Source organism: Syngnathus scovelli, chromosome 8 (assembly GCF_024217435.2).
Source record: "Syngnathus scovelli strain Florida chromosome 8, RoL_Ssco_1.2, whole genome shotgun sequence".
In the NCBI taxonomy this organism is placed as follows: Eukaryota; Metazoa; Chordata; class Actinopteri; order Syngnathiformes; family Syngnathidae; genus Syngnathus; species Syngnathus scovelli.
The window spans coordinates 11786021-11799710 of NC_090854.1; the positions used below are offsets into that span (position 1 = coordinate 11786021).

The 13690-nt window shown below is 41.8% G+C and overlaps 2 protein-coding genes across 5 annotated transcripts in view; one reads left to right on the forward strand and one right to left on the reverse strand.

Moving 5' to 3' along the window:
• The window catches only part of LOC125973627 (FAST kinase domain-containing protein 5, mitochondrial), a 133388-nt gene that overhangs the window by 16487 nt on the left and 103211 nt on the right, over positions 1-13690 (forward strand). The gene's annotated exons all lie outside the window — the stretch shown is intronic.
• slitrk5b (SLIT and NTRK-like family, member 5b) lies at positions 4426-11784 on the reverse strand. Its single transcript, XM_049728005.2, has 2 exons — positions 11517-11784; positions 4426-11121 (listed from the first exon to the last, which is right to left on the reverse strand). The coding sequence occupies exon 2, from the start codon at positions 11064-11066 to the stop codon at positions 8469-8471; it is 2598 nt and encodes an 865-aa protein (XP_049583962.1). The 5' UTR covers positions 11067-11121; positions 11517-11784; the 3' UTR covers positions 4426-8468.

Genomic DNA, 13690 nt, shown 5'->3' on the forward strand with positions numbered 1-13690 from the left:
ACAATTTGCCCTTGATGTGCTCCAGAGCCAGGCGAGGGCGGAGCTGATATGAAGGGGGGGCGTGGGGAGAGGTTAATGCTCTGCGGGGTAGCGTGAATCCGATTGAGTGACAGTGAGGGGGGACAAACACTGAGTCATGTTGACACGGGAGGATGTTATTAATTTGCGTGCGTACAGGGAGAATTACCTTATGTACTCAGACAGTTTGGAAAGCCTTCTCTAAGCATCCGTTCGCAATGTTGCCAAATCCCCTTTTCTTTCTCTGGAATTGTCTCCTCTGTCGTATGTGTTCTCTAAATGGAAGGATGAGGAGGGATTGTGTCACTTCGCTCAGGTTTGGCAAGTCATAAGCCCGGATAAGCCCTCATGAATATTAGTGTCTTTTCAACAAAAACAGCTCTGTGTTGTTGCGAATATACTGGCAGTATGCCGCCCCCTGCCAAAGACACCCCCATCGACCCCTCCCCTCTTCAACCCTGTGTGTGTTTGCATTTATTGCCCAGCCCCTCGCAGCGTGTCATTTCCTCTCAAATCAGCAGGGAGACATCACACTGACATAAACAAACGTGACGGACACAGACAAATTGCTGTTTGTATTCAATATAGCAAAAAAAAAAAATTGAAGTCTGCCCCTTCGCTTTGTTTTGCCAACAGAGACGTTAAACGAAGAGAGGATGCAGCCACTGTGTTTGGCTGCAATCCTGGAGGCAGGCATGAATTCACTGAGTCAATAATTTATTCACACACATATAAATGCAATATACAGTACAACACGCAGCTGAAATTGAGTGCTGCCAGGAACCAAATACGCACGTTTGTCATATTTCCGCATGCAACTACACAACAATCCTTTTCCCAGTTTACATGCGCTGATCTGATTAAACTCACCTCCCCAATTTACTTACTTGGAGCTTGTTGTCAACTTGTTCGCTCATTGCGTTACATCATAAGAAGGTAGCTACACACGGGACCATTTTCAAAACTGAAAATTTATTAGAACAGTTTTGTTTAAATGGTGTCAAATGAAAAAAAATAAAACATTTTGAGGTCACATCTCAAAATGGACGTTTGTCAAATTATTCTCCCCACCTAAACACTGAAAACCGTATATTTTCAGAAGCAAGGCTCTCCTGATGGCGCTTCTCCAGCAAAGTGAAAATATACTGTGACCAACAATGACATATTACCGCCATCAATCATATTGGAAGACAGAATATGCAGTCGGGGGTTTTCAATCATTTTTACAGCTCAGTGTGAGCCGGGATTGTTTTGACAACGTCGTCGCCTGTACGTGGACGTTTTCTTAAACGTAAAGGAAAGAAAATCCTGCTTTATCGAGCTCGTTCTCTCGTAAAGGGACTATTAAACAAGTCGGCATCGGCTTCATGTACTTTCTGTCCCCAAAAAGTTTACTGCGAGATGTAGAGTCGGTGTTTAAATGGCAAACCTTTAAATATATGACTTTGTCCCTTTAAAGGGGAACTAAAACCAAAATGTCAAAACTTTTTGCTGTACGATAAATGTGCATATTCTCTTTATTCATTCTAAAACATTGCCTCTACTTAAGAGTTAGAGATTCTGCTTGTGAAAATTGGTTCGTCATTTTTTGTCTAATCTTGTCTTGTAGCCCCGATATCGTAATGCGATGCTGGATTCAATTACTGCAATAATAATAAAATATATCATAATATATTGCTGTATTGTTCCAATGTAATGCTTTAACCTCAATCTTCCCTCCATTACTGACTATCAAGCTCCATACAATAGTTATAATGAAACAGGAAGTAGCTAGCTCACTCACAAATTGAAGGGGGCGGGGCTTGGCAGAGATCTGTGTTCTACCGAGTGACAGACACGTTAGTCAAGAATTTCCTCAAGCAGTGGGCGTCCTTTTAATTGACGCCTTGCAGTTGCTATTTGCGTCAACTACAGAATCCATTTGCTAACTGAAATTCTGTAGTTGTTTTCTTTATGTGGGTTTTTATTGCTGCATTGCTTTTATCTCATTGTTATTTATTTATTTATTTATTGCAACCTGTTTTGTATGCCCTATTAAGTGTTTGTTTAGACCGAGTGTGCATTTGGACCTGGAAGCTGCAAAATTAATTGCCCGCACCGAGATCAATAAAGTCGTCTGAATGTGATCCAAGCACGTCAACAGGCTCTCACATGAATTAAAGCTTGGAGTCCTTGCTGAGTATTAAATATGATTTTACATTAATGACAAATAGCATTTGAGGGGACCCTCGCATCTCTGCAGTGTTTTGTGAGTCACTTGATGGCTGGCGAGGTAAGCGTTCCAGAGAGCCAACTATTTGTATGCAAATAATTTACTTTTAGAATAGAACATTTAAAAAAAAACATATTTTTTTTGGGTAAAACTGATAATTTTATTGAGGGTATTCTAAGTTTATAGAAATTCAGAAGTGAACAAACTACCGTATTTTCCGCACTATAAGGCGCACTGGAGTATAAGGCGCACCTTCAATGAATGGCCCATTTTAAAACTTTGTCCATATATAAGATATATACATTTGGCCCGCGGGCCGGACTTTATTGCCTGCTGTAGTGGCTCTATATTCGTCCATATATAAGGCACACCTGATTATAAGGCGCACTGTCGGCTTTTGACAAAATTTGAGGTGTTTAGGTGCGCCTTATAGTGCGGAAAATAAAGAGACCTTTGACGTCATTTCACGGCAAAAAACAGAAGATAAAGACAATATTTTTCTCTATAGGCAGACACGTTAAAAAGTTTTCCCCACAACTGTAAAATTACACTGAAATAGTCAGCATTACACCTTGTGAATGAAAATTAATATCCTTTGAGTGTACTTGACAAGCATCTCTTATACTAACGCCTAATCTTACCTTAGCCTTCAAAGGGAGAGAGACAAGTCACGCTGATTGCACAGTTATCTTCAAGATGGCCAAGACTTGCCCTTTCTCACAGAATCTGACAACGAATCTCAGTGATGAATTCACGACATTATCTCTCTTGGAATATTTCACACAAGTTAGCATAGCTCAAGCTCACTTGTGAACACTTATAAGGACATGATAACATATGGCCTCAAGACTGCTTTCAATGTGGATTATGCTAGCCACAGTAAAATTAATATTATGGCTCTTTTGGTTCTCTGGAATAAATTTTATTTCCGACGGGCTTTGCATAAGATTTGTTTGCTTTTGTAGTATTAAGAAATGCAACATTGAACAATGCTGTGATAGGAGCCTATTTTCAACTAAATGGCACTTGTTGGCTTTTGAACTTATCAATTAAATTGTAAATTTTCCGTCATCCCTTGTCCCCTTTGATTTCGACTTTCCCTTAGCATGAACTCTACTAAAGGCCTCCCGTATAATAGATCCCCCCCCGGGCAAATGTGATGTCAACGACTGTGATGTCAGTTAGAGCAAAATGTTTACGTATATTTTAATCGTCTTGTTTCAGTCAGACTAACGCAATAAGTCAATTTTCTTACTCATGTAAGTGTAATGACTAAGAAAGCTTGCAGGCACGGGGGGCTTGAGACATATGTCTAAGACTTTAACAACCGCGAGGCATTGCGTCGTGTACCAGATGTGCGGTTGTCTTCTCGGCGGTGAAAAGGAAGATGCAAGTATCAAGAAGCTTTGAGTCAGCGGCGTTTCTGCCGCGTCCGCTCGCCTGATGCGAGTCGATAGTCAAGGTTTCCTCTCTCGGCAAAGGCTTGCAGTCATACGCTGTCTTCGCAGCGCTTGACGCGTCTCTTGGAGCTTACATAATGTAGATCTGCCCTAATTTCCCCTCTCCCCGGCGAAACTGCTAAACAACATAACACTGCCGTTTTGACAAGCAGATGAGTCAAAAAAAAAAGGTAATCTTTGGCTGTTTGTCTGAAAATACGGAACAATCTCTTGTTTTAATAATGACCAACAGATGTAGTGGTATGTCAAAAACCCAATGGTACAATTATCTACAATTCATAAGTTTAAGGGCCTCTTATTATTTTCTGTGTCAGCCAAGTGATGGTTTCCATGGCTACCAGACCTTGATTTGAAGCTGCGTCTGCGGTGCGAACAGTACAATTGATTAGCAAACGTTTGTATGCAAATATACGCTTCAGTCTTGGAGGATGAGGTCTCATTTCACTTCCAACAATGTTGCCCCACCAAGAAAAAAGGCATATTTTGCAAAATGGCCCTGAGCATGTTCCGCTTAAGTTGTTTGCTGACACACTCGAAATATCGAATTGGTGACGTCCCATCATCCGAATCTTAGCGTTCCTTATGTAACGCATCATTACAGCCCATTTACTTGATTGGAACCATGAAACCTGATTTGAAATTCTAAAGTGGCCATTTTAATTTTAGTAATGCCCTAAAAACACCAATGGGGATTGCAGGCAACGTGCAGACATGCTGAAAGGAAGACAGAGGCAATTTGAAATGAACGCATATATTTTTATTCATCAACTAGCAACTAAAGCAGCAGCACATATACTGTAAAGAAACCTTCTTTGACAAATCTCTCCAGTGCTTGCGATCGTATTTCAGTCCTTGCAATTCCGCACGGATAAAACTAAGACAGAGAATTTCTTTTGTCAACTCGACAAAAACTAAATTAATAAGACACATAGTGCATTTGCTCTATGCCAGACGGTTGCATATTACTAAGGCGTATGAGGGCCGCACTGGGGAAAAAAAAAAAACATTCTAGAAGAGTTCATACAAGTGAGTAAAGTTGTACATAAAGGAAATTTTTGTCTCTCGCATAAAGTATATAAAAAGCAATAATATAAACTTATATTATGGGGCAATTTTGACATCATTTTAATGACTTTATTGTCATAAGATTTTACCCTCCGTATCATACACCAAACGTTGTTGACATCCATTTTCACAATTCTCAGAAGATGACGAGATTTTTATCTTTATTCTCGTGACGGGATCACAAAAATAAACATATAATTTACGGAAAAATAAGTTGTAGCTTCACAAGAATGAACTCGTAGTATTTTGTGGGAATTTTAGTATTGTTAAAATCGTGACTAGTAATTCTTCTTCTCATTAAATTTGGACTTCTTAATGCAATATTCCAAAAGGAGATTACACCCTTGCCTAGACCAACAGTCCCAAGTTACAAAATAAAATCTTCAGTCATTGATTTACATACAAAAACATTGCAAAACATATACGGTATATATATTAATTATATACAGCAAATACCTTGTTTGCACACAGGCTTGCTTTTGACATCATCAACAAAAAGCGCGTGAGATACCATTCATGTTGTGATTTAACCTCTTTTATCCTATTTGGTGCTTACACACTTGAAAAATACTTCATCAGTCAGTTCGTGGTACGATTCACCGCATGACGACGAGCACGTTGAGTCAAGACACCGATAACGCATACAACAACGTGACTAATATGCATAAATTCCAACCATGGGAGCTGAGTTAAGAAGACAGCTTCAGTGCATGTTACTGCAAATGATGTGTGTATTAAAGTCTCATGGAAATCCAGGGACTTTTGTTAGTTGCACGGTATCGACCCAGACATTACATAGACTGCATAATTTGCTCTCATGGAACACTCTATGCATATTACATCAGATATGCCTCTATCCAGAAATTCCATTTGTGATTTTTTGTGCTTTTTAATTCTTTAAAGCCATTGTCAAGTGTTGAAGAAAAACAATCTTGAGTCAAATGAATAAATTCGTAAGATCAATTAAGTTTTTGAGAAGTAAATCATAATCGGAATGTTCTGACCAAAGCATTTGAAAGAAATGTACAGGAAAAAGGAAAGGAAAATTTGGGGCTAATTTAAATTATATTAGTAATGAGAATAAATTCTTCATATTACTAGAATGATAATGTTTGAGGTGTTTTTAACCAGAATAGATTTGTAATATGACACAAATATAATAAGCGGAAGTACAAAATCTACACTATAACAGAATAGCCATGCTTTTTGCCGAAAAACAACAAAACTTTACTGTCTTAAAATATCATATTTTTCCTAAAATCATAACCCATTTCAATCTTTTTCCATGACTATTCCAGTAGTATTTTATTATAAGCATGGCCCGAATACTTTTTCTAAGCAGTTCATGGAACACACGGCAGTCTATACAGGATGTCCAAGGTTACTCTTCAGAGAATCTGTATGGCTGTATTGTAGGAACACAAACAATACTGCACGATTCAAGGAGTGACATCATTGTTGACTCTTGCAAGTCCGTAGTGCATTTTCAAAAGAGGAACCAAAACGTATCTGCTCATATCTACACTTCTTTCCTATAAAAATACATTTTTCACACGGCTGAGGCCTCGTATACTGTTTTTGACGAAAAATCTAACTTGTTGTATTGCACCATTTTGAAATTCACATATTCAACTCTATTTGCCCTTGTAACGTTTCTGCAAATTCAATCTACAATCCAACATTTTTTTCCCATAAAGTTATGATAATAATCCTTTACAACATTTCACGGTGGAGTTACATCATGAATCAATTCCAAACAAGTGCAGTAGTTGTCCGTAATCCCCTGCGGGGAGCTTTGAGGGAACACCACTGATTTGGAGAGATTATCCTATAAACAAGTGGTCGGTTCCCTTTAATTTTTGGATTCTCTCTTTGGTCTCAATCTGCAAACCAGAAAGCTCTCGAGATCATTTTCGGAGCTCCTCCGCAGCAATTGTATGTTCTTCACCTTGTCAAATTTGTCCAATTTCAGCAAAATGACTCACCTCACTTCACGCCTACTCAGGTCAAAACGGATGGGCACTTTAACAAATTAATTTCAACTTCGTAAGAAAGGGTTGGTGGTAAATATCCGTGGAAACAAGCTGGTTTATTTTTAGATAATCTTCACGGCTGATTAGCGCTAATGAAATGCAACCGATTTGAGAGTAAAAAGCACACATTATTGCAAATGAAATAGCTCCGGGGTGTCTGTTATGAAAAGATGAGTCATTAGGGGCCTGGCTTTCTGCTTGATTGTTCATATTTACACATTTAATTTGAACTGTTAAGCATTACGTACATACGGCAGCACTGGCGCTGACTCGAAGCGAGGCTCAGGCAGCATTAACATGCGTCTCGGGTCATCCTGTCAAAAGTGGATTCTTAGCATTTAGCCCTCAAGTGATCTCGCTTTCCCGCTTGATATGCAAACGAGAAAGATGTGGGCTAGCAAGAAAAAAATAAAAGCATTGATTCGAGCAGGAGTCAACATGGAGCAAACTGTAATGAAAATATGAAGAAAAATAGTTTTGTTACATGCTAGGAGGGACTATTGAAATGAGGCTACATGAAAATCTTGCTTGCAGTGTTTAAACTAAGCTAAGCTAATAACGAATTTAAATTCTCGTTCAAATTTTTTTATCTTATGTGTAAAATCTAACAAACGTATCAAACGTAATTGTATGTTTAAATTTGGTCTTTCATTTATTTTTTATGTATTTACCTCCTCACTTTGTAAAACTTTTTGAAGCAACCTGTTCATTCAGCACAACTTGACTTCACAAAATGAAATGGTAAAAGCAAAATACTCCACAAAACATGAACATGGTGCGCTGAATATTTAGCTGCACTTATTATATTATTTTGGATTAGTTCTGGCTAGGTTTTCAAAATATGTTTCGTTTCCCTTCAATAATCAACAGTAGTGTACATTGAGGTGTTAAGAGATTGAGGTTCGCCTCAACTCACGAGAGCAACAGCCGCAGTCTGAGGAAAAAAAAAATGTTCAAAACCGATTCATCAAAGTTCGGAATGTATGGAGTGATTTCATTGTTCCCAGGGAGCGGAAAACTCACACATAACGAGCTCCTGAAGATCATTTTGTTAAGGAAAGCGTTATTAAAAGGCCTACCATCCCATCTTGCCACTGCAATAAAAAGAGCATTATGCACGCTGCACAGTCATGAATCATTTTGGTGTTAGATCCGCTGTGATAAACGTCGGGGCAGCCCCAGCTATTTTTTGGTTCGCTGAGGGAGACTCTCTGTCTGACACTTTTAGGCTACAGTGTTAGAACATCTAACTCACAAAAATAGTTTGCCAAGCAACAACCCGCCATCCCACACAACACAAAATTGTCCACCTAATTACTTTTTGTGTAAAATCTTGAGTTTGTGTAGTTATGTAGTTCTCCAGTGCAAAATACAGCTGAGTTTGGACATTTAATCAAATCTAGAAACAACAACAAAGTCACGTGTCACTCGAAGCCATATGGTCCGAATGAATTGTTCATATCTCAACACGTTTTCAATACAAGTCGAGGTACTTGTGATTGAACCATCTGACATGGCGTACATGCCAGATAAGACCCAAAGTCATTACTCAATGCCACAAAGCTCGAGCATTACGCCAACGCATGCTGCAATCCTTCATACCGCTGAAGATGCCGTCACGTTTTACCTTTTTGCGTTAAAGTATAAAGTCCCGATTCAATGTTTGTCAGCCAAGGTACTTTAAAACTGTGTAAATGTTGTTCTTTTTTCAAGAACCTCAAGATAATCCGGATCAATGTGAAGCTTTGCCTTCAGTTCCCAATATTCGCTTCTGTTTGGCTCCACGTAAACAGTACTTGGCGTCGTGCAGTACAATATTGTCTGTTGGACTCTGTCGGGATGCACGTACTGAGGCCTTACGTCAAAGTCTGACGTGTGTTGACCGGCCTGACGTGCTGCATGTCTGCAAGGTAGCGTATGGCTGTAGTGGGGCTTCTGCTCCGGATTGAGGACTTCTCTGTAGCACGACGGATCATCTTGTTTCATGCCGAAAGGCTTATTGAGTGGCTCCGAAGCAGCGGTGCTGTATTCCGAGCCTATTACATTACTCGCCGCGTCTTCGTCCGAGTTCCCTAGAAAGGCGCCGCTGAGCTGGTCGAAGTCCGGAAATCCCTCGGCAGATTTGCTGTCGGCAGAAGCGTGACCTGGAGTTCTGCTTGTTTGCTCGGAAGGGGGTGGAATATATTCATACACGTGTCCGGCTGATGTTCTGACCTTTGGGACGGATCCCTTTTTGTACAGTCCATACTCCATGTTAAGCGAGCTAATACAAGCGTTCATGGAATTGTTCTGCTCGTTTTGATTCTTAAGGTGTCTCTTTCTCACTGTTACAAACAGTCCTGCAGCCACGAACACGGACATAATGAACATGAGTAAGAGGGCGAGGATCATCACGGATAAAGGAATGGCACTGTACTGTGTGTCGGAGTCTAGTGACGTTTCTATTGTGATGGTGCTGCCAGGGATGGATTCCTCCGAGGGTGGAATCATTGACGCCGGCATGACCGAGTTATTAGGGCAGAAATTAGCTGTCTTGATGTATCGCATGTCTTCCCCAGCGAGCCTCTTGGGTGAGCCACAGATGACATTGTTGACAACAGTGCCCGTGCTGAGCTGTTCCACCCACATCTTCAAGTCGAGAATGCTACACGAGCAATCCCAGGGGTTTTCGTACAAATCCACCTGCACCAGCGCCGTTAGCTGATCCAGCACACCGCTGACCGGTAGATATCGCAGGTGGTTGCTGCGAAGATTGAGGCGGGCCAACGTGAGGCCATGAAATGCTCCTACCGGAAGTGTTTTCAAGAGGTTGTTGTTTAAAAACAGTAGCTGGAGTTTAGGGACGTGCTGGAACGTGTCCGCTGTGATTTCCTTAATGACGTTGTATTCTAAATATAGGAACTGCAGACTCTCTAGTCCATAGAAAACATCTGCGGTAAGGTGGTCTATCAAATTCCCGTTAAGGTAGAGTCGCCTGAGATGAGTCAAATCACCGAAAGCTCTGTCGTGGATTTGAGCTATCCGATTGTTGCCCAGATGAAGCAAATCTAATCCAGTTGCCTCAATGAAATCCGTTCTGCGCACCACGGGGATATAGTTCCCAGTGAGATACATCTTTTTGGGGTTGTAAGGTTTCGGTTCTAAATCGGAAATGTTCTCGATCTTTCGCTCCTGGCAGTTGACGTTGAGGCCGAGGTCTGAAATCTGAAGGTTGCAGGTGCAGGCTGACGGGCAGTCCAAAGGCACGGGAGATTTGGTTTGGTAGGAAATAATTTGGCCGTAGTTCTGAGGTTTGTTCACCGCCAGTCGAGCAGTCGGTCTTGATTTCAATTTACCCGACTGCCGAGGTCCCTTGGTGGGCCTCGACGAGGATCTCGCGATGCCAGATGAGGTTAAGGAAGCCGTAGCGAGTGCCGGCGTGCTCCTGTAGTTGCCATCCGTGCTCAAATGCGGCTGAGGCGGCATCTCGTATTCAGCGATGGCTCTTCTGGGACACAACTCTTGCTTGGAGACCTCATCTAGATCCCTCCCGTGGAGGCGGAAGGGGAACTCGCAAACGACGTCGCCCACCAACGCCGTGTAGGAAATGCTCTCCAGCCACGTTTTGAGGGCAATCAGGTCACAAGAGCAGTTCCACGGGTTTTCCTCCAGCTGCAGCTCCACCACGCTGTTCATGTGCTCCAGCAGACCTAAGTAGGGAAGGACTTTGAGCTGATTTCCCCTCAAGTCAAGATGAGTCAATGGAACATGCTGGAAGATGTTCACAGGTAGAGTCGATATCAAGTTGTCATTCAGAATCAACACTTCCAGGTGCCGAAGTCTGCCGAGAGCGTTGGGGGCCACTTGAGTGATGTAATTATAATCTAGCTGCAGATACTCCAGACTTTCCAAGCCCCAGAAAAGCTCCTCCTTCAAGGCATCAATTTTGTTATTGTTAAGATGTAATCGTTTTAATCCTTGAAGTCCATTAAAGGCTCCAGCTTCCACCTCGGATATCTCATTATTTCCCAGGTGTAATATGGTGAGTCCTCGATAGTCGACAAAGTCGTTGGCGGCGAGCTTTCTTAAAAAATTACCGGTGAGCAGGAGATGATACTGGGGGAAGTTTAGCGGGTTTATTTCAGAGACGCTTCCAATGCCCCTGTTTTCGCAGCTCACCGTGAGTGTCCCCTCTCTTTCCTCGCACGCGCACACTCGCTCGCATGTGCTTTCAACAGACATTCCGGCTGTACATACAGAGGTGGCGCTCAGCAAAACACAAGCGAGCCAAAGATACATTTTCCTGCGCCTGACGTCCGAGCTCAGAGTCCCACTAAAGTGTCCTCAATGTCATCTGGAAGGAAAAAAGAAAGACAAACCATAATGGAGCATGATGATGATGCCAGGCAAGCGGGCAACTTCCACACAACCAGCTGTAGCCGGCACGAGTCAAAGCCTCATTTGTCGCTACCCAGAGGTAACTTCTGGCCGTGTGACTGCTGATTTAAAATGGCTCAAACAAACGCAGCAGTGAGCGAGAGAGAAAGAGCAAGAGAAAAGAGAGCGGGAGGACTCCCTCAAGCAATGTAAATAACACAAAAAAAATCAAGGTCAAAGGCAGACTTGAGTCCAAAACAACACAATCCCATCTCATTATATGTGAAGCACAATTCCAGCCGAGAGTTGTGCACGTGGTCGAGTTAAAGCCCGATTTAGTGCATCTTCTACTTGGAGAGAGAAATAACCTACCTCACACCCATGGGTTAAAACGCAGGCTCACCGGGTAATGTCAGTGCGCCTTTTATGTTTCATCCGTCAGGAGAACCCAACGGCGATCTATTTGGCACACTCCTCCAATGCCCTGAAGAGGACGGAAGAAAGGCAAAAGCAGTGATCGACCATAAATGCTTCTCCTCTGCCTCACTGTGCAGGCGGAGATGCTGCTGCGCCTGATAACAAAGTTCCTTATTCTCTCTGCATCTCTCTCTCTCTCGCTCTCTCTCTCCCCCACCCTCTCTCGCCCTCTCTTCCTTACCCGGTGGTCGGGAAGATGTCAAGTCATTTCATTTCACGCAGAAAGAATCAGCTCACTTGAGCATCGTACTGAGATGTGGGAGAAAAAAAAAAAGATTCATGCTGACCTACCTTCTGAAAGATCCCTCAAAATATCAATAATTCAGCCAAGCGGAGCGCTTGAGACGCGCTCAAACGGTTTGTTTTAAACCCGCTTATGGCGTTATTCATCCTGAAAGCAAAACCTCCGCTAGGATGTCACGTTACATCATTGTTGCGCTTAATCTGTCAATGTTTTTTTTTTTTTTTTTTTTTATAGCCCAGGTTGAAAACATTCACGGCAGCTCAACCTGACGAAAGCGGCTGATATTATTGGACTGCTAAGCCTCTGTGGGAGTGCAAAGGGGGGGGGGGGGGGGGGGGGGGGGAGATAACCTGACACCTTTATGTGACTTGTGCCAATCCTGGTTTGGAGTTCACTGGGTTTTCACGCTGCATCTCCATCACTTTCTAGGGGAAAAACTGTCACTGCCATCTAAAAACAGCACTTAAGTGGTTCGGGAGTCTACAGAAGAGCCTTAATAATCACGTCACTTCCCGCGTAATGCATTAGCACACTGGGACTCACCAGTGGGTCTATTGATCAGTTCTCCGAGCATCAATCTCGGAAATTAGAACTAATGGCTCACAGTGGCGCAGTGTTTTATTTCTTTTTTTTATGTGTTTCTTTAAACTGTAGTAAATGAGCCACACAGAGAATGACTCATTGCCCTCATTTGAATGTTTCACCTAGTCCTACAGTTCTGGCATGAGAGGTGTAATTTATGTGAATTATTCATTTGTCCCATTTTTTTGTTTGTAGCAAATGAATTCAAATGCTATTTAGTAGGGTGGTTTGTAAATCTACTGCTGAAAAAAATACCCAACTCACTAATTACCACCATCATGAGCAATATCAAATTATAGTGGCAAGTAAGCCTAAGTGTTCATAAAATAAAATAAAAAAATATGCAGAGGCTTCATTTTCAAAAAGTATATTGAATTTTATTAGCTATTTCATCTTTTTGCATTGACTGTTATAAAAAAAATATGATTCAATGAAAATATTTTTCACTTAAAATTAATATCAAAATTGGACTTGGAAAAATATTTAAAAGCAATCAAACAATTCCAAAATATTAGACGCAATTGTATTGCCCTTAAAAGTCAAATACAAGTAAAGTGTAACCGGACAGTTTTTTTTTTTTCTTCTTTTTTCCTGCACAATCCCTGAAATAGCTGTTGTTAAATGCACTGTCATGTTTTGGCCATTTCTTGTGTTTTAGAAGTTCCGTTTCCTATGTCGGCGACGTAGCCATAATTTGTATGCGAGCGACAACGCACCGCACTCTATCACTAACACAGTAGTTAAGTCATCCATGCATCCGTGTCCTTGTCGCACTCGTCGCAATCGAGCTGGAGCTCGTCTTAGCTGGACGAGGCAGAGGCGGTGTGGGCTTAGCAAATGTTCATATTCAACCATTCAGTTTCTATTTATACATTTGAGGGGGCGGTTGTGTCAATTTATTATAGATTTGACACTTGAATTCTGGCGCACCCAGATGGGCAGTCTCTAGGTTACGCCACTGCCTGTTTTTTGGCAGCCTACAAAATGTTTTTCGACGCAGACAGAGATGTCATCGTCTTTAAATGTCATTACGATGAACAAAGTAAAACCTGTGTTTAAAAATACCTACGTACTCGTAGAGGAGTCATAGGTGCCGAGTTGCCTTAGCCGCGGCAAGTAAAAGAGAGACACCTGTCATGCCCTTGTCAAGCTGAGGCCGTGCCGCTCTCGTGAAAGCCTGTCAAGTGTAATACATCACTGCAAAGCATCATCCTCTGCATCCCTCCATCCTCTCCATGGGGAG

Excerpts from the sequence above, each read along its gene's own strand:
- slitrk5b (XM_049728005.2), bottom strand. The coding sequence starts at position 11,066 with ATGTATCTTTGGCTCGCTTGTGTTTTGCTGAGCGCCACCTCTGTATGT.